Raw genomic sequence first — 20,415 nt, forward strand, 5'->3', positions numbered from 1 at the left:
TCGTATATGTAGTTCATATAAAATATTTATGTGATAAAACAAAATTGTATGGTAATATAATAGATTTATATTAACCGTGGATTAAAAATATTTATATAATTTTATTTGATTAGCAGTGGAAGTAGATATTTGGATGTTCATGAGATGGATATTGCCTAATGCAAATGCAGTCTGATATTTTGACGAGGTTATTTTTTAAGGCTCAATTTTCAGTTGTAATGGCTCGACTAATTACCTTTTTTAGGTTGGGCTAATTCAACATTTCGATCAAATCCATACTTTGTAAAATTTTAGAAGTTAGAAATTAATAAGAGGGGATGCTTATAATATAATTTTAGATAGGTGATATAATACAAAAATGTTATAATGTTATGCTAATATTAATTGTGGAATCATTTTGAATGAGTATATTTAAAATTCATTCGAAAAAAAATCGCTTGCGGCTCATCAGAAGCAAGAAACTAAACATCTTTCTAACTATCAACTTGCTCAATTGGTTCTGAATGTGGTCTTGTAATACATACTTGGCAGTTGTTCATGTGGGTGTTTTATGTCTGTTTCTTTGTATTTTGTTCATTCATTTGCTTGTTATCAATTTGTCTTCTGTTGTGAGTATGACGAACAAATGTCAATTGCTGGTTTGATGGGTTTATATTTGTCTTTGTTTATAAACAATAACGACCTTGCAATTATTGTTGTATTTGAGAAAGGTTGGTATTGCCAGCACAAAGTTGCATACATTAATAATGTTCAGTGGGAGACACGTATATATCGTTGTGGATTGAAAAACTGATTCTTGGCAGCTTCCAATTCTATTATTTCCCATCTCTTTTTTCTCTTCATATCTTCTTGATTTGCCATTGATTCTTTGGTTTCCATGTCCATGACACCCTTTGAATATAGATCTGGATCCATTTCTGCCAGCATCACCTTCACACTTTCTGTTAGTTGCCTTACATTTTTGCTCCAATGCCGCTTCAGGTTCTTTTCCATCCCTTCTACAATCACAGTAAATACTTCCACAGTTCCTATTAATGCCATTTTCACGAACTGCTCATTGTTCCATACGTAGAGTGCACGCTCAGCTACCTACACCAAATTTATATGCCCTCAAAATAAAATCTGTTTATCAAATCTAAAATTCAGAAAACTGACAAGTGACAAGGGGCTAAGAAAAACATGAGGGTATATACAGCCAAGCAATCTTGTTCTTGAGCATGCAAGTACCAAGAAAACCTTCCATAATGTAGCCTTATTTTGATCATGTTGTTGTCAGAAGATAACAAATTGGCTTAACTAACTAATAAAATAGTTTGCTATTGAACAGAGAGCACAAATCATGAGTATATAACAATTTCAGTAGAATAAATTATGGACATTAATAATAAGAGATTTACCTGGGAATTCCAACTGTTTATGCATTTTGTAATCTGCGTACACAAGGGTAAGGACAACTTACGGTACTGGTCAGGGTCAATATTCTCCACCAGATCCTCCAACTCCCCAATTAGCAAGATTTCTTTTTGACAGTTTGTGACAGGCCAGTACTTCAAAATTCCTCTAACAACAACACCTCCAAGCATAGGTTCCTTCTGCACAAACTGTGATACGCAATAAGCCAGTTGTCTATGGTAAACTAGCATCCCTTTTGTCTTGTGCAGAGGAATAAGCACTCTCATTAGGAAAAGCTTGTGCTCTTCCTTGAGTGGCACGGTAAAGCCATTGATTATGGTTCCCCATATCTCAAGCAAGTCCCCAACACCAGGATGCTTCTCTGTCTCAAACACATAATTCAAGAGCACATCGGTCATTATTTTCCTCATGAAGGAACGGTCAGAGATGAACTTAGAATATATCTTGTGGTACACATTTTTCAAACTCTCACGTTCCCTTGGATCTTCAGAGTGGAATAGTGCTAGGAGATTGCGGAGAAAAGAATGATCCATGTACTCTCTCAGTATGTTATGCTCTTGGCAGTTAACAAGCCTGAGAAGGATTTCATAAACTATTTGGAGATGTGACCAAAGGGGTGAAAATGTGGAGATGGGGTCTTCTTCTTCAGCCAAGTCTGAGATGGCAGAAGGGTTAGCAGGTGGAGGGAGTGGCCTAAATAGATTGGCTGAGATCATGATCACAAGAGGCTCCAAAACTTTGCCATGCACTGGCTTCTTGGAGGACTTCAATATAGAGATGAGCCTTGATAGATGGCACCTCTTGGAGTCTCTTTGTGCAGGAGATTCTGAAGGATCAGTGAAGGTGAACACAAAGGTGCAGTAAGATATAGCAGATAGAAGTTCTTCATTTCCTGAAGCAGGAGAACATGGGATCGCAAAATGAGGATTTTCCTGCACAAACAGGTCATGAAGTGTTCTTGAGTTTTTCTTAGGGCTGCTAGTGCTTGTTGACGGTGATATTTTCAAGCTACCCATGTTTTCTTCTTCTTCTTCTATGTTTATTCCTGTTGATCAGGCACAACGTTGTTTTAGGTAAAAATCTTCCATCCAAGAGCCAAAGTGATAGAGAGAACCAGAAATTCTTCTTATATATTCACTTGTTTGTTTCACACAAAAGCCAAGAGCGGCGATATATGCCTTTGCACAAGAAGTGTTGGGATGTCCGGTCTGTTATGATATTATTAGAATTGCCACGTTCTTGTGTTGTCAAGGTATCTTCATTTCGTTGTTTCTGATCCTTCTTCAATTTGGATGTTTGCCACGTGGAATTTTCGGCATATTCAATGACCTGGTCCTCTTCGACAAGTTGTAGCATTTTTCATAAGGGCTTAAACAACAGACAACCTAATTATTAATATATTCACCTGTAGTTAGCAACCCTCAGTTTTATTGTGTGTCTTGCATGTGCCTCACCGGCCACCAGTTTAGACATTTAGGTTAAGTTTGTAACCAGGGAATAGAGAGAATCTTATATAGGACCCATCATTTCCACTTCCCCCAGAGCTAAGCCCACAAATCCTAGTTGTTTCTGTCTTTCTTTCTATTTTTTTTTTTTGTCAATAAATATTATGATTGAGAGTCAAGTCTAACAAATAAGAGAACTAATTATCCTTTGTACTTGTTGTCACAAATTGTATAATTGAAAAACAGGTTATACCAGGCTTATCCACCTCTCCTGCAAGGGTACTCACTGAGTCCCAGTCATATTGTTCATATCAACTATAAAACCACCTCGTTGGCTTTATTCTGGTAATTGCTACAATTCCCATAACCATGAAAGGAAGCAATGAAAAAATTCCCAACAATACTGCATCCCAGCCCACTATGGTTAAGCCCCTATAGTTGATGTAAGTGAGAGCTAAAACTAAAACTAGCACTGTTATTATCCTTGGAAAACTACCTCCTAAAGTGGGATAGCTGACTTTAGGTAATCTAAAAATAAAACTGGATACAAAGCATTGTCAATGATTCCCCTAATCCATTTCATCCAACCAAGTTGCAAACCCCAGTAAGGACCCAACGCAGATGAAACTCAAACCACATAGCCCCCGTTCTCTGGAAACATAGTGCCCATTTCAGCAGTTATCAACGCCTCAGGTCCATGTGAATGGGAAAACCATGAAACCAAGCAGAGCCAACAATGGACCAGCTGCCCTGACAGTATCTTCCACACCAAAAGGTCCTCCTGAGACCGAATAAAAGATCAACAAAATTAGAGTTATAATTGAAACTTTCTGAATCTTTTCTAACTCTGCACTCGAACCTTCTCCCAGCGCCTCGTATTCAGCATCACTGGACTCCATTTCAGCTGACATTGGCTACATAATTCTCAGTATCTACACATTTTAACAAAGTTATTCATGTGTGCAGATTTGTCAGCGCATGACTTCATAGAAACCAATCAATAGCATAACAATGTTATGTGTATATATATATATATATATAACATTGACCTTTTAGATAAATTCATATAAAAGAAAAAATCTAAAATATTCTTCATAACATACTGATATTGACTCGATTTCATTTAAAAATATAAAATTATATTTAATACTCGTTAGATAAAAAAGGAAGTGTAAGTGTTTTATGAGTTTAAAAAATAAACTGTGTACTAAAAATTATTTTATTATTTTTATTATTATCATTATTTGTTAAATAATAATAAACCAAAAACAGATATTAAAATATGAGACATGAAATGAGAGCAGGATATGGCTGTACGGAGAATGAAGGGTTCAACTTAGAATGGAATTGCAGGCCACAGCAAATCAATAAGATCACATGTACAATGGAAACTTAACTTGTCTCTCTTACCAAAGAGGAAGATCATATGTCAAAAATTAGTTATTCCTATCCTTAGATAATCTATAATGCTTTGTATATATACAATAAGGGCAATCACATCATCACAAGTCAATGAAAAAAAAAATATAGTACACTTAACTTAAAAAATATAGATTCAATTTGTATTGCACTTAATTTATATTGAAATTAAGGCTAATCATATCTTTCCAATAATCTTTCCCAAATTTTATTTTACAATTTTCGTTTGTTCCAACAAAGTCCAATATTTGTACTTCTGTTCCTCATTGTTCGCGCCATGTGTAGAATCAATTTGGATTCTGGGTCAAACCTTTTTACACTATTTAAAAATTTATTTAAAAGTATATTTATAATTAAAATTTTTAAATAGGGTTATAAATGATAAATATATCTTTAAATAAATAAAAAAGTATAAGATTATACTTTAGAGATGAAATTATTTATTTCAAGAGAAAATAATTTATTTTATTTAATAATTTTTTTATAAACAAATTTTATTAATTTGATGATTAACTTAAGAGTTTTGAATAAATATATTAAGTGCTTTTTTGAAAATATGTTAATCTAATGCAAAATTTACAATATTTAAAATGTGATTTCAAACACGTTACAGGTCTACAAAATTTTATGTTACATAATAATTATTATTATAAAAAATATTTCACAATGTTTAGTAAAATTATTTTAATCATTAATTTGAAATTGAGATATTAAATTAAAATATTTAATACAAAATTTAAAACTTTTTTCGTTATATCATTAATTACTATCTTTAAAAATGTTAATGATAAGTGCCTATAAAGAGGCAGTGTAATGGGAGAATGTACGGCACAAGGCAGGTATATCAAATCAGGAGATGCATGAAATTGGAATGAAGATGAAGGAAGAGAAAGAATAGATGTGTATGCGGTAGGTACTCAGAGTAAGGAAAGGGCTATCCATTGATGTATCACTTTATAAAATAAGCTAAACTAGAGTTTAACATATGTTAACGCAGCTAGAGATACAAGTGCTTAAGCCGCATTATGAATTCTTGTTCTTCATCCTTAGGATAGATTTAAAATAGTGCAAGAGATTGACTATGGTTTATCCTAAAAGGGTTTTAGTAGTGAGGCATTATGCTATAACTATTAGTAATTAGTAATTCGTTCGGAAATTATATTATCTGGAAAGGATTTTATCAATTAGGCAATACAGTTCCAGGGAACTTTGACGAAATCAACCCCTGACATTCATCTCTCATCTATTTTTCTCTTCACTCTAATTTAGTTGTTTAGTTTTTATTATGCCTTTTGTGTTTTCCTATAAAAACTAGATAGCCCATCACATCACTCAAACTCCTAGTGTGTAGGCCATTCCTCAGTTGCTTCTGACTTTTTCTTCATACACTTTTATCTCTCTAGAACTAACAGTGAATCCCAGAAAGTTCTTTTTGAGTGCAAAAGGAACCATACATCCTCTCTTTTTTCAATGCAAGTCAAATAGACCTCACATGCTCAAGATGTTCACCGAAATTAGTGATGACGTGAAAAAAAATCCTATTACAAGAAAATAGTTTAATTTTTGAATTATTTTAAATTAGATATTTAAAAAACATTAAAAAAAATAAATAAGCCCTAAACTTCCGCTACGAGTATGGCTCATGAGTTTCAAATCAATAAGGTTTTAAATCAATAAAAGTTTAAGTTGGTCCATAGTTTCAAGACTAAGAATTTTTTAAAACAAAGTCTAAAAGTGACTCAGCCTAAAAGTAATAACTAGTGAGCATTACTTAAGACTTAAGCATAAGTAGCTAGCTAGGGTGTTACAGAGATCAAGAACGGTTGTTTTTCTCAGCAACCTATGCTTGGACTGAAGTTCCAAGTGGTTTGACACCATTGAGAGGGAAAGGGCACCAAACTGATTTTGTGCTTGGAGCTAGAATTCCCAATCGGCCAGCATATAGAAATAATCCTAAGGAGACAAAGGAGCTACAAAGGCTAGTGGATGAGCTTCTTGCAAAAGGGTATGTGAGGGAAAGCATGAGTCGATGCGTTGTTTCCATTTTGTTGGTTCCAAAGAAAGACAGAACTTGGAGGATATGTGTGGATTGTCATGCAATCAACAAGATCACAGTAAAGTATCACCACCCTATCCCCAGGTTAGATGCCATGCTTGATGAGTTGCATGATTCATGTATATCACTAAAATCGATTTAAAAAGGATATCATCAAATTAGAATGAAATCGGGGGATAAGTGAAAAATTGCATTCAAAATAAAATATGGTTAATATTCATGGTTGGTTATACCTTTGGGTTTAACTAATGCTTGATTTATGGCAAGTATTTGGGTTATCACATATTGCATGTTAAGGCTGTTCTAGAAGTTCTTAAGGAAGAGAAATTGTATGTCAACCTTAAGAAGTGCACATTTTGCGTTGTTAAATTTGTATTTCGTGGTTTTGTTGTGTGTGCACATGCTATTGAGGTTGATGAGGAGAAGGTGAAGGCTATCCAAGAATGGCCAACCCCTAAGAATGTTTGAGGTGAGGGGTTTTCATGGCTTAGCGAGGTTTTATAGAACATTTGTGAAGAACTTCTCTACCATTGCTGGTCCTTTGACTGAGGTCATTAAAAAGGATGTTGGGTTTAAATGGGGAAAGGAACAAGATCTTGCTTTTAAAACTTTGAAGGTTCATTTGTGTTCTGCTCCTTTTCTTATTTTGCCATGTTTTGATAAGACTTTTGAGGTTGAACGTGATGCCTCCAGAATTGGCATAGGTGCTATTTTGATGCAGGAAAAACGTACCATGAAACAATACATTTGTACGTTATACACAGCACATAAACCAATAATGAAGAAATACTAAAGGGATCTAAATTTGATAGTGCTTTGTGGCAAAATGAAAGGTTTTTGCGAGATTAGAGGACGAAAGAAAGGTGAATTAGCAGAAAACTGAAATGATAATTATAATTGTGGAAAAGCTGAAACAGAGATGCAAAGGGTGTCATATACTTACACGAGTCTGAGGGACGTAATGGCAGAACCAAGCAATAGCAATAGCAATGAGAATGAGATCGTAATGAAGAACCCGATGAAGAAGATTTTATTTCATATTCACACCAAAGAAGAAGATTAATTTTACATTTTATTTCATTTTCACACCATTGTATCTGCGTTAAAAATTAACTGCAAATATCCTTAACCTTTAAAAGTTATAATTTTTTTTCTTTCTAAACAACAGCTATTTTCTTCTGGAGGTAACATGTTCGAGAAATAAAATTTATAATTAAATACAAGTATGAAGTGACAATCCATTATACATACACATTCTGTTAAAATCAGAAAGGCATTTTTTTTGGGTAACACTGCATGCATAACGAATATTGATTGAAGTCATGAAAATGATTCGACTCTAAACTGAAGGAGTTACACTTACACATTAGCCCATAAAATAAAAACTACAATAATAATAATAATAATAATAATAATAATAATAATCGTAATATAATCCACATGCACACACAGTTAAACTAAAATTTAACATAATTTCTAGTTTCCCCTCCTTGATTTTGTTGTCTTTTTCTTCTCTACTATGTCCTACAATGCTTAAATAATCAATCAAGAGTTTCAAAGTTCTTCAGGGATGCTTTGTAGGACAGGACTCCAGCACTTGTGATGGTTCCCATTGAACGGTTTGGCTCTGGACACATACTTTTTCCATAACAAATTGTTCAATCGTTGTTCCACCGATGCAGATGATGAAGAAGGCACAGTCACATAAGATGACATTTTTGACTTGTGCGGTATGCCTTCCACACCACTCATTACTTCCACCAGCTGCTTCAAGTCACTCTTCTTCACCACAATCTTCATCCTCACCACCCCTCCATCTTCCTCCGTGCATGAAACAATTCCTACTCCATTATGACCCTTTGCCTTTGGAACCATGCCCTCCAACACATGCTTTACTCTATTCTTCTTCTGATTAGGACCTTTCATCACTAACTCATACCCTCTTCTCAACGAGACATTATTGCCACCCTTCAACTTCAACTCCATCATGCTAATGTAAAATGTTTAATTTGAAGCATACAATTAATTTGATGTCTGCATACATGTGACTAGCTATGTATGAATTTATGAATAATGAAAGTTGAAGCTGCCTTGTGCTAGCGTTATGTGTGTATATATAGATGCATGATGGGTGAATCTAAAATAATAAAAGTATTGCTCTCATACCTGGCATTAATTTCTTGCTATATTAAATTATTTAAGGGAGTCAATGAGTAAAATATAAAGAGGGAGGTGATATCCCATCAATAAAACTATACGTATATATATATATATATATATGATTATGCTGAAGTAATAAATATTGAAATGAAGTTCTGCCAACAAGTCACATGGTCTGTGTTGAAGTTTATTTGCCGCACTTGTTGTTGGCCGAGTTATAATGACAATGAAAATGACACGTTTGCATGAAATGGAAAGTCTTCAAGTTAAGTAAGGTTGTTATCTTATCTCCAAACAGCAAGGAAGAAGAGGGAAGTTAGGTTCTAAGTTGAGATGTAGGCACATAAAAATGTTTCTATGTTATATACACAAATACGAATCATTAGTTGGCAGTTATGGTGGTGGTTAGTGTTAAAGATGCCTGCAGAATTTAGACCGAAATTTCTTCTACAACAAAAGTCAGGGACTTAGGGTCCTATATAAAATTTGTCTAATAATTGAGTGCTGTTTATTTTAGCCTGTTTCAACTACTTAATTCATTGTCTTGAATCTCTTTCTTCGCATGTTTTCATGACTACCTGTGGTTAATTGGTATCAAGCTTTCTTTATTCGTTTCAATTTAATATTGTGTATATAGTTTGTAAAAAAGAAAAATGCTACATTTATTGTACGTAGCTGTCATTAATTATATATACATCTATTGGCTCACCCTGTTTGACAAAATATAGTTGAATTCCATATACTTTCTAGATTTTTCTCAGCGCAGCCTAACTGCGTACAGAGTAGAGAAGAGATGGGTGATAAATTTTGTTGAATGTGGAATAATTGAATTTTAATGCCAAGTTAATGTATATATGTTATATACAGTTTATGTCAATATCAGATTTTGTTGTGAAAATATGCAGAAAAGACTTTATTTTAACACGAATCGCCCGTTTGGGGCACTGCATTTTTTATTTAACGGTGACGGGTCATGGGAATGTGAATATACTAATACTTTAATGTCTGAGAACGATACATTCTAAGACTATATAGAACCATTCTCACATAAATCAGATGCAACACTTGTCTTAGCTTCATTTTTAATGTCGAAGAATGTTAAATATGAAATTGAAACTGAATTTATTTTTTCAAAAAACTGTAATTTATTTAATTTTTTAAAAATGATTTTTGTATAATGTATTTTTTTAACCAAGTATTTTTTTGTGGTTTTTTTATATTATAATTTTTCATTCAATTCCTCTAAATATCAGAAATTTTTTATTTGATCTTCATATATATCAGATTTTTTCTTGACATAACTTCCGTTATTGTTTCTTTTGTTCATCATTGTGTATATAAAATATTTAACAAATAAGTAGAGATAAAGATATAATTTAAAATATAATAATTAGTATTATCTTAAATTTTTATATAGATAAATAAACAAAAATACTTTTTTCTTTCAAAAGTAGATAGATAACGGGAAATGGAGAGAGTATTAATGAATAAAGAACTTGTATAATTTAACAAGCTCCGCATGAAATTCATTCAACAACATATATAATATGTAAGAAAGGAATAATTTAAAATTCTTCTATAATATTTTTTTATTAATCCTCTAACTTACAAAATAAAATATTTAATATTTTTGTTATATTTTTAAGGGATGTGAATTTAATTTTTATTTATCATACATACATACATACATACATATATATATATATATATGATAACATTATTATTCTTAAAAAAATGTAAGTCAAATGGTGTTTTGTCAACATTCTAGCTTGTTTTGTATTTAGGGTCTTTTTACGATCACGTCAACATTCCCTCTATTCTTCGAAATAAATGTTGACTAATACCAGCTTATTGTGCTATTGAAAAGTTTATAATGAAAAATTATTATAAAAATAATTGAAAAAAATCCCTAAACATTAAGTTGTGAAGCAAAGTGAATAAAAAGCCATAATAGAGAAGAAGATTAAAACTATTAATTAGCTCTATAACAACAGCATGGAATGAAAGACAAGGATGGAATATCTTTCTGCCATTTCATGTGGCAAAGTGATGAAATCAATTGACAGCTCCGTAATTTGCAGAACATTAATGAGGTTAAGGCGTGCTTTTCTTAATAACTAGAAATGGCAAATATGCAATGTCACCAAAGAAAGTAATATATACTATTATTGTTCATATTTTGTTCTATAAATTATTTTCATAATACCAGTTTTGAAAATCAGTTGAGAGTTGAGACAATGAAAGGGTAACAAAGCAAAGTTACTCTCAAAGAAAATACGATTACCCAATGCAATAAACAATTGGCTCGGTACGTAGTTGAGAGTTGAGACAACAACTCAACATTATATATCAAATCACGTAATGAATGGCTTGTGATTTGTGAAGCATAGGAACAATGTGTTTGATCCCAAGTCGCTTTTCTAAGGTAGTCATGTTTTGTTGACATTTGCCCATGTGAAAAGGGATGATGAAATATGATGTTAGTGACCCATTTCGTTACTACAAAACTGGGAAACAGGCATCACGCATTTTCATACACGTTACTCCAACAAGCAGCACCACACTACTATTCTACTATGATTTTTCTTGCTGAAAATTCTAGGATGCAGGGCTTAATAAAAAAAATTAGATAAATCAACACATGATATTTTAGTTTCTTTCTTTTGTAATTCAGTTTAGTGTAATTCAAAAATAAACTAATTATTTAAAGATAAATATATCTTATATCTAGCTTAATACGTAGTTCTAAGCGAATACAATCATATTAAATATTTACAAAAATAACTTTATTTTTTACAGTGATAATTTAACTCAAATAAATTATATACATGCTTGAAAAAGATTGAATTACTATTTTTTTTTCTAATTCAATAACTACTACTATTTAGCTGATAAATACTTTATCAATATACAAAGAGAGAATTAAAAATATCAATGACTTGAAACCAAGAGGAAGAGGAGGCAAGGTCACAAAATAAGGAAAAGAAAAGATGGCCAAGAGAATATCAGGCCCAATGGCCCAATGTACATGTTTCAATGAATGACTAGATTGGTGTTCCTTTGGTCGGTCCAATCACGTAGTTCAACTCAACTCTCAACCCGAACGTGTAGGCTTTAGGCCAAGGGTCAAGCATAATTTGATTACCCAATGACAGCAATTATGTGACCATTTTTGCACTTTATTTCACAAGATAATACATTTTAGGTTTATCTCGTTTAATAAATATTAAATAGGAGAAATCTAATAAAATATAATAAAAAAAGCACAAATGTACTAATAATTTATCATGTCACTTGAAAACCCTCTCCAAAGTTGAAATAGTTCACTATGTATTGATCCTCTCAAGTGTGATATATATTGTATGATCCTTAAGCAAAAGCTTTTACACAAACACTAGAAAACAATGAGTAGGAGCAAGAGAACATGATGTGACGTGAAGACATTGGGTTGGAAGCATAGCATTGGCAGACCAATTAATTGCATGAGTCGAAGCAAGAAACGCAGAAGAAATGGACTAAAGTTTGAGCCCACTAAACCATTCAGAATATTGTGGATGGTGGGGAACACCCATCATCACTAATTGGATTCAAGTCCTCTCTCTTTTTCTTATCTTCTTTTGAAATTAGCAAAAGGAAAGCCCACGAATTCCATATTAATCCACCTCAAAAAGTGCTGGTGACCAAAAATATTGAGCTTTCTGATCCAAAACGAAATGAGAAAAAGAATAGACTGAGGTATGTAATAGCCAAAACAAGCATTAGATTCTTCCACCGCTTATGAAGCATTCACGCCATTCACCGACAAACTAAAGTTTTTGGTTTCTTTGTTAAAGTACCAAAACACTACTAACCTTGTTTTGCTTTGCTATTCACCCCTCACTCACTACTTTTCAGAATGCCCACTTCTTTATTTTCCGGAGTCCATTGTCTCCTGATTTATCAAGTTTTTCAACCATCTTTAACAGATAACTTTACTTTTTTATATTTCATTCAGTTTAATTTTGATAGATTGTGAATATAGATTTTTTATGGTCTTAATTAATTAAAATACACATATATGTTCAATAATCGGATTCATGTGTAAAGTTTAACAGATCGAGTCAAAAGCAATCTCTTTGCAAAAAACATATTCTTGATTGGAATTTAGCACAAACAGTGCAGACAGAGAAAATTATAATTAATAAAAAGAAAAGTGAAAAAATAAAAGACAAAGCTAAAGTTTGTCTGATATTCATTCTTTTTGCTTACACATTGAAGATTCTGCTGTTTGGTTTTTAAGGAGGAACAAAAGAATTACCCGATTGTTTTATTGTATATATAACTGGCGAATATTGAAGCTTAATTGCAAAAACTAGCTTCAATTAGCATATCATCACCATCTCAATGATGGCAGGGTGTCTTGCAGATTTTTAACCATTCCTTGTAGGAAACTGCAAAGGTCTTTTCAGGACACACTAATTCGTCACCACAGGTTACGAATTATACATATACGATATGATTCATCTCTAAAGCATGCATTTACGATTTAAACTTCAATTAAGAAAATAACAAAAAAATTATTCATGTTTTTATTACAAATTTATAAAATGAATAACTATATTCATTGGATTTTGGATAACGTAGTAAACAACTAAGTTGAATCGTGGGCCTAATTAGTATCGTTCACTCCAAGTGACTAAATTGACCCACCAACTTTCTCATTCTGTCATTGTCCAATTAACTTCTAATTTTACTTTTTCTGTCAATCCAATAATTTTGGCAATCAGAAACTCTCTTCATATCCATGTGAAATTAAGAATAAAAAATTTAGATATAAAAGATTTATAATTTGGGAGATTCTCCTCTTTTCTTTGTCCGCTTTATATTTTTCGCTCCTAGATTTATCACTATAATTACTTTTGATTCATGCAATTAAACTTTAAAAGCTTTCAGAGTCTAGCATTTTCTTGCTGAACCGAAAGTGCAAGTGTTATTTCATACAGCCAAATATTTAAAAACCGTTGCTGTAGGAGACTAGGGGTCTTATTTTCTTCCTTCCATCTAATAATAACAGTAATATCTAGAGTATCAAATTATATACTACCAAACACGTACATCATCTGATAAAAATTTATTTCAGTTTAATCTGTGATTTTAAGTTCATGTTTCAATAAATTTAATAATGTTAAATACTTAATAGAAAAAACTTACTGTCTACAATTGTCTTACATTAATTAAATATTTGTAGTAAAGTGAGTGAAAGAAAGAAAGAAAGATATTAAGGCATATGTTGAAAATAGAGAGGAAACGTGACGTTCAATGGAAGGTCTGGTTTTGAAAAGCAGGCAATATATAATGGATACTTTAACTTTTACATAGAAGGCAACATAATAGGGTAAATACAATAAAAAATGAAGTTTCGTTAAGGCCCTCGAATATGCATACTAACAAACTTGGAAGCTACGTCTCTTGGTCCTTTTGCTTTGCTTGGTTGTGTTGGGGTTAGTATTATTGAAAAGACATTTGGAATCTTCTTTATTTCTCTTTCCTCCTCACTCTCTCACTCCACTCAACACAACAAATTGGGTACAAGACAGAACCAACCGAACCAAAACTAATATATACACTCCTTTGAGTACAACTAAAATTCTAGGAACGTGCACTCCTTACAAAACAAGTAGTAAATTATCGGTGTTGGAATATGGAATGCTTAAGAGGGTTGAGCCACCTTTTTGTAACAATGTTTCTCACTGGCTTCGGTGGTTTCATAGTTGTTCCAGTAATCACTGATGTTACTATGGCTGCAATTTGCCCTGGTCAAGATCAATGTTCCCTTGCCATTTACCTCAGTGGCTTCCAACAAGTTGTAAGCTTTTCCTACTCTTTCTCTTTGTATTTCAATTTTCACTTTCTGGGTAGCATCTTCTTCTCCAAAAACTGTTCTTTCATTGCCCACAAACGGTAGGTACTTCCAAACTCTTTAATTCACTGACCCAAGTTTCTATCTCTTTTTCCCATCACAACATGCTTCCATGCATTCATTAATTAAACGGTGGGTAATGAACATTAATTCAGATGCTGGCAAATTTTCATCAATATAGAAGATGATATTGGTTTTTAAACTATATAACTGGTTTTCATTATTTTATTTTATTTATTAGGCTTTCCTCTCTTGGGAGAGTTAAGTGTAAACGAGTTGTGAAGTGTAACACTATCAAATATCAGTTCGTACCACATACCTATTATATCCTAGCTAGTAGTGTTGTTTGGTGAAATTTTGAGAAAGAAGAGAGGTTATTCCTTTTTATAGACAAGACATACTACCAAGTTTTGTAATCTATGAAATCTTACCAATGAAGTCAACCTAAAATAAATAAATTGAAGTGAAATATCTCGTTCTATGATCAATTTTTTTTGGTCACTAAATCGAAAAATATAAAGTGTTTTAGTTATAGGAAACTTGAAAGTTACTTCACAACAAAGCAAAATTAAGTCATATGTACTTACTTTTCTTAGCTGTGTTATAGTCCATGCACTTTAGTTTATAGTTTTTAGTTAACACTTGCACGCAAGAAGACGAAATTGGTTCAAACAGTAGTATAATATTCCATGCTTGTCCAGTACCAAATGGAGCACAATCATCGCTAAAATTGTTTTATTCATGCAATTATCTTGATTAACTATTTATGTTGTCATTCAATAATTATCTCATTCTTTTCTAGTTCTTCTATTGACATAATGTTACACTCACCCACAAATATCAACTCTATTAATTTGTGAAATTAATATGCAATCAAATTCCAACAGATCTAATATTGTTTAAAGAGAAATTATTTTAAATTTGTGAGGGAAGTTTTATTATTTTGTATACTTAATTTTATTTATAAAAAAATGTAAAAAGTCACCTAAAGTGAGGAATATTATGATTATATGTACATAAACTTGAGTGCAAAAGCATTAAGTGGGTGAAGAAATAGAGAAAAAGAAAGAGAAGTAATGGTTGAAATTGATGATGCAGATGGGTGGTGTGGGGTCAGTGTTGATGACGCCATTAATAGGGAACTTGTCAGATCGATTCGGGAGGAAAGCCTTACTCACACTTCCCCTTACTGTCTCAGTAATTCCTCAAGGTCTGTCTGTCTACAATTATTTTAAGAGTTTTGATAAAATAACTGTTTATATTTAATTTTAATATAATAACTGTATAATTTTTTTATAAATTTTTTTTTATCTATAAATACTTAAACTTAATTCTAAGAATTAAGATTAATAAAACTTTTATTTTAAATCTCTTTCACTGAATTATTAATTCTTAAACACACCACTAATTAATCACTTTCCATTTTCATTTATTGAGCCGGATCAGATTCTTTGCAGTAATTATAATTTACAATTAGATCATTTTTATATTTTTGTTTAAGCAAAAAAAAGTTACTTCAAATTATAAACATACCACTAATTAATTCACGGGTATGCTCCCTTCGTGGGAAGCCTGATCATTAACAATGCCACCATAACACGGTACCATATATATATATATATATATATATATATCAGTTTTGTTATCACAGCTCGTTAAGGTTGATTTTATAAAATAGTAAAAATTATTAAGAAAATGACGTGGGAGTGTGTCCAAATTGAAAATTTTTACTGATTATTGTCCAAAAATATTAATTAAGGAATTTAGGAACAAAAAATAATTTAAAATTATAATAAAAGTATATTAATAACGTTAAATATTATATTAGTTAGTATTAAAAAATTTCTTTAAATCTTTTAACAAGTCATCATAAGAGCATAATCGATTTATATTTAGTACTATATACCCAAAGAAAATACTTTTAAGAATTTGGGAATCTGAGTCTTCACCTTATAATTTCCTGCGTTGCATGTAAATAGAGCGGTTAAATTGAGAGTTAACATTCATTTTTCATTTTTATGATAAGTAATGATTTTTTTCGTTGGTGAAAAATTTAGTATGAAAAATTGCTTCTTTCTATGTTCACAATCTGAAGATCGTTTTTATCACTGTTTAATCTTATCCATTGATCCAACCTTATTATTAATAAAAATAATATCTTTCTAACCTGAGTTGGCGACTTTAAAATATTTTAGTGAATAATGGTTCATCGAATATTAATATAAAATAAAATTTAGATTAAAAAAGTGGCAAAAACGTGATTACACGCACACAAACAAAGTGATTCATTGAAATTTGACACACTTTAAGGTAATTAGCGTGTCGATTAATATATAAAATAGAAATAAAATCGTATTTTCTTGAAAAGAATGGTAGTCAAACATGGGCCATAATCTTAGAAAAAAATATTTATATATGAAGTGTTTAACAATACATTAATTTTTTTCTTCAGCTTATAACAAGGTTGATTGGCTGCTATTGATTAAATAAATTGTTGTATTATATTTCAGTAATATTGGCATATAGCAGAGCCACAAAATTCTTCTACGCGTACTATGTGGTGAAAATTCTTGCTGCCATGGCAGGCGAAGGCTGCCTCCACTGCCTGGCTCTTGCATATGTGGTACTCACCAATCCCATATACCCATTAAACACATTGTTGTTTGTCATTATTTTATCAAGAGTCTTGTTAATCAGTATCTTTAGAATGCTGATTAATAAAACAAAATATATATTGTTTAGTGAGAATGCTTAATGATATTTTAAATTTTGTAACTAATATCTTAAATATACTGATTAGCATATGCCATATAATAAAAATGTTTCTTAGCTAGTCAATTGGTTCAAATCATAACATGTATTAGCATTTTGATGTTTTGATTAGGCAGACAAGGTTCCTGATGGGAAAAGAGCATCAGCATTTGGAATACTTGCTGGTGTAGGATCAGCAGCATTCGTTGGTGGAACTTTAGCTGCTCGTTTTCTATCTACTGCTTTAACATTTCAGGTTTCAAAATCAAGCTTGCTATCATTGTTAACTTAGATTTGTTAGCATCCAGCTAGGTGTTTGTGGCAGCTCATACCCCTACTCTTGTTTTTTCTGCATTTATGATTTGGTTTACTCAGGTTGCTGCAGTCTCATCAATGATTGCATTGGTGTACATGAGAATTTTCCTTAAGGAAAGTGTGCCTTGTGACAGCATGACACAGCCATTGTTGAAAGAGGCCCAGGAAGCATGCACTGAACAGGGTGAGGAAGATTCATCTCGAAGGACAGCAGGAACATTTAAGAAACTGCCTTCCTTAGGGGATTTAATTTGTTTGCTCAAGTGTAGGTACGTATAGCAGAAAATTAGTACATAGATTGGAGGCATTGGTTTTTTTAGCATGTTTAAACAGCTTAATTAAACTTAATTGTTAAAAAATATAAAATAAAATTTGATAAGTTTCTCCATGAAGCTTATTGAAATATACTTAAAAGTGCTTATAACACATAAACCAATTTCTTCCAAACACCTTTTGTGGCTACGTAGTTGTTGATCATGCAAGTTTCATGTTGCAGCCCCACATTCTCACAAGCGGGAGTTGTTTTGTTCTTCAATAGTCTTGCAGATGGTGGCTTGATGGCAGTGTGGCTGGTAAAATATTGCTTTCTCTTTTGAGGATAGTTAAATCGTGAGATATTACGATTTTAGTTGAGTTTATGGATACTGGACAATCAAGGACCTAAATTATTGTCGAGTAGTTAACTATATTTCATACTACATGCAGTATTATCTAAAGGCACGTTTTCAATTCGACAAGAACCAGTTTGCCGATTTGATGATGATTACTGGGGTTGGAGCAACTCTTGCACAAGTATGCCGAAGTCATAGCATAACTTTTTGTTACTTTGATGTGTTCTTTAATCTATTTCCCTAAATTTCATTTGAAATGTACTATTCTAATTGTCATGTGGTTGTTTTGTGCACTTGCAATTCACTTTCCCAGCTATTCTTCATGCCCTTCTTAGTACCTCTTATAGGAGAGGTGAAGCTGCTTTCGACTGGGCTACTAATTAGCTGCATAAATGTAAGTTCAAGCCTTAGGCTTGCTAATAATAACACACACACACACACATATAACATACAACGTACCACAAATGAGATCTATGAGACTAATGAAGATTTGCAATGTATGATGTTATGCAGCTTTTTATCTACAGCATATCATGGGAAGCATGGGTAATTTTCTTATAACAAATTATAGTTTGCTTATAATTTTTAAAACCTAGCAATCCTTCAAGACTGTTGAAAACCATGCAGGTTCCTTATGCTCTAGCAAGTTGTTCTGTTTTTGCAGTTTTTGTGCGCCCAAGTGTAAGTTTCTTCCTTGTATTTGTTATACCCGCTATCTAAATCGTACTACTTTGAAATAGTTCTCTGATCTTCCACAATGCTGTTGGTACAGATATGCAGCATTGCATCCAAGCAAGTTGGATCTTCTGAACAGGTATTCCTAATGAGAAAAAGGACTTGGATTTCCTGCATTTTAACAGGCATTTTTTGAGCATGATCCAAGAAAGTTCAGATTCTAATACTGAAATTCTGTTGTTAAAGTTATGTGTAGGGAAACTTTTATCTTGCTTTTGGTCCTAGTTTAACTGATCTGTCTTTGATACAGGGAATGGTTCAAGGATGCCTTTCAGGAATTAGTTCCGTTGCCAACATCGTTGCTCCGTTAATTTTCAGTCCACTGACAGGTATAACTATAATTAGGTGCAAAATTTAAGGGCATATATAGGACTGCTGAATTAGAAAAGAAAAAAAAAGAAGCTAATAAGCTTCTTCATGTATGCAGCCTTATTCCTGTCAGAAGACGCACCGTTTTATTTTCCTGGATTCAGTCTAATGTGCCTTGGGCTAGCACTGGTAAGATGATCTTTCCAACTCAAGATCAAGCATTTAGTGGGGTTAGTTATAGAATAATATCAGGGATATTTTATATACTTTTCTAAACAATGTCTAACTCAAACTGAAAGTATCCAAATGAAGCTTGTTTAGGATGTGCTGAAATTGTTGGTGTGGACGATGCCAGTAGCATTAATTTACATGCATTAACAAGATTTGGGTTGATGATCACTGATTTAGTTTCTCTAGGATCATCTGCTGACTGCTTGAATTTTTCATCGTTTGTTAATTGATTCTTCCAACGCTCCTTGTTCATGCACTTAAACCATCACACATTGTATTTCAGATGATAGCATTTTTTCAGAGTCTAATGATCCGTGCTGCTCCTCCTATTGCTGGCGGCAAAATTAGCTGTAACCGCAGCACAGATACCTTGGTCTGAGAAGGAGGATAAGATTACTATGTTCTCAAGGCAACAACATAATCTCTTTATGCTTCATTTTGACTAAGCAAAATTGTTGTTCATAGCCTATCAGCGATATATTACAAAGATAACAGACGGAATCACAATTTCGTGTAGATTCTAAGGTCGACATATATGCTTTGTTCACTTAGGGATCTAGAAGACTAAATGACAGAATGCAGATAATAGAACGTGAAGTTGGTAGTAATCAGGTGAACCAACCGGTGAAGCACAGATTTGTGCGCAATTATGAAGAGGACATGTGGCACGTATTTATGAACCATAGGGTCTCATCAGTTGCTTCTTAGCCATCGAACTTTTCAGTGTTAGTTATTTGTATGTAAAAACCCTTAGCATCATAGTTTAGCTAGTATATTTTTCCCAAATTTCTTATGTGTAGCGTGTTTCACACACGTTTCAGTAATCAGTAGACATTAGTCAAGAACTTTGTAATTTTTATATTTTAAATTATGGATGATTGACATTTAGAGTATTTGACTTTGGACTGGTTAATGTAATGATTGATATTTCTATTTAAGTTTGCATGCAAGCCCTTGAAACCGTGATATATATGGCCCAAGCCAGGAAGATCTCTGTCTCAACTTTCCTATCATTATCATGCAAAGAAAAGTCCCATTCCCCATCAGCTGTACGTCCATTTTCCATTGTTT

At 32.6% G+C, this 20,415-nt stretch overlaps 2 protein-coding genes across 2 annotated transcripts; one reads left to right on the plus strand and one right to left on the minus strand.

Annotated features, from left to right (window-relative positions):
• Positions 1–551: 551 nt before the first annotated feature.
• On the minus strand, positions 552–2,916 carry LOC113873303 (serine/threonine protein phosphatase 2A 57 kDa regulatory subunit B' beta isoform-like). Its single transcript, XM_027511364.1, has 2 exons — positions 1,398–2,916; positions 552–1,089 (listed from the first exon to the last, which is right to left on the minus strand). Exons 1-2 carry the CDS (start codon positions 2,427–2,429, stop codon positions 751–753), a joined length of 1,371 nt encoding a protein of 456 aa, XP_027367165.1. The 5' UTR covers positions 2,430–2,916; the 3' UTR covers positions 552–750.
• Positions 2,917–14,139: 11,223 nt separating this feature from the next.
• On the plus strand, positions 14,140–20,292 carry LOC113872329 (tetracycline resistance protein, class C-like). Its single transcript, XM_027509807.1, has 14 exons — positions 14,140–14,338; positions 15,491–15,602; positions 16,903–17,015; positions 17,277–17,399; positions 17,519–17,727; positions 17,955–18,030; positions 18,164–18,250; positions 18,383–18,463; positions 18,583–18,615; positions 18,697–18,750; positions 18,842–18,883; positions 19,055–19,133; positions 19,232–19,302; positions 19,628–20,292. Exons 1-14 carry the CDS (start codon positions 14,174–14,176, stop codon positions 19,721–19,723), a joined length of 1,341 nt encoding a protein of 446 aa, XP_027365608.1. The 5' UTR covers positions 14,140–14,173; the 3' UTR covers positions 19,724–20,292.
• Positions 20,293–20,415: the final 123 nt, after the last annotated feature.

Source organism: Abrus precatorius, unplaced genomic scaffold (genome assembly GCF_003935025.1).
Source record: "Abrus precatorius isolate BTA unplaced genomic scaffold, Abrus_2018 Scaffold7, whole genome shotgun sequence".
Lineage (NCBI taxonomy): Eukaryota > Viridiplantae > Streptophyta > Magnoliopsida > Fabales > Fabaceae > Abrus > Abrus precatorius.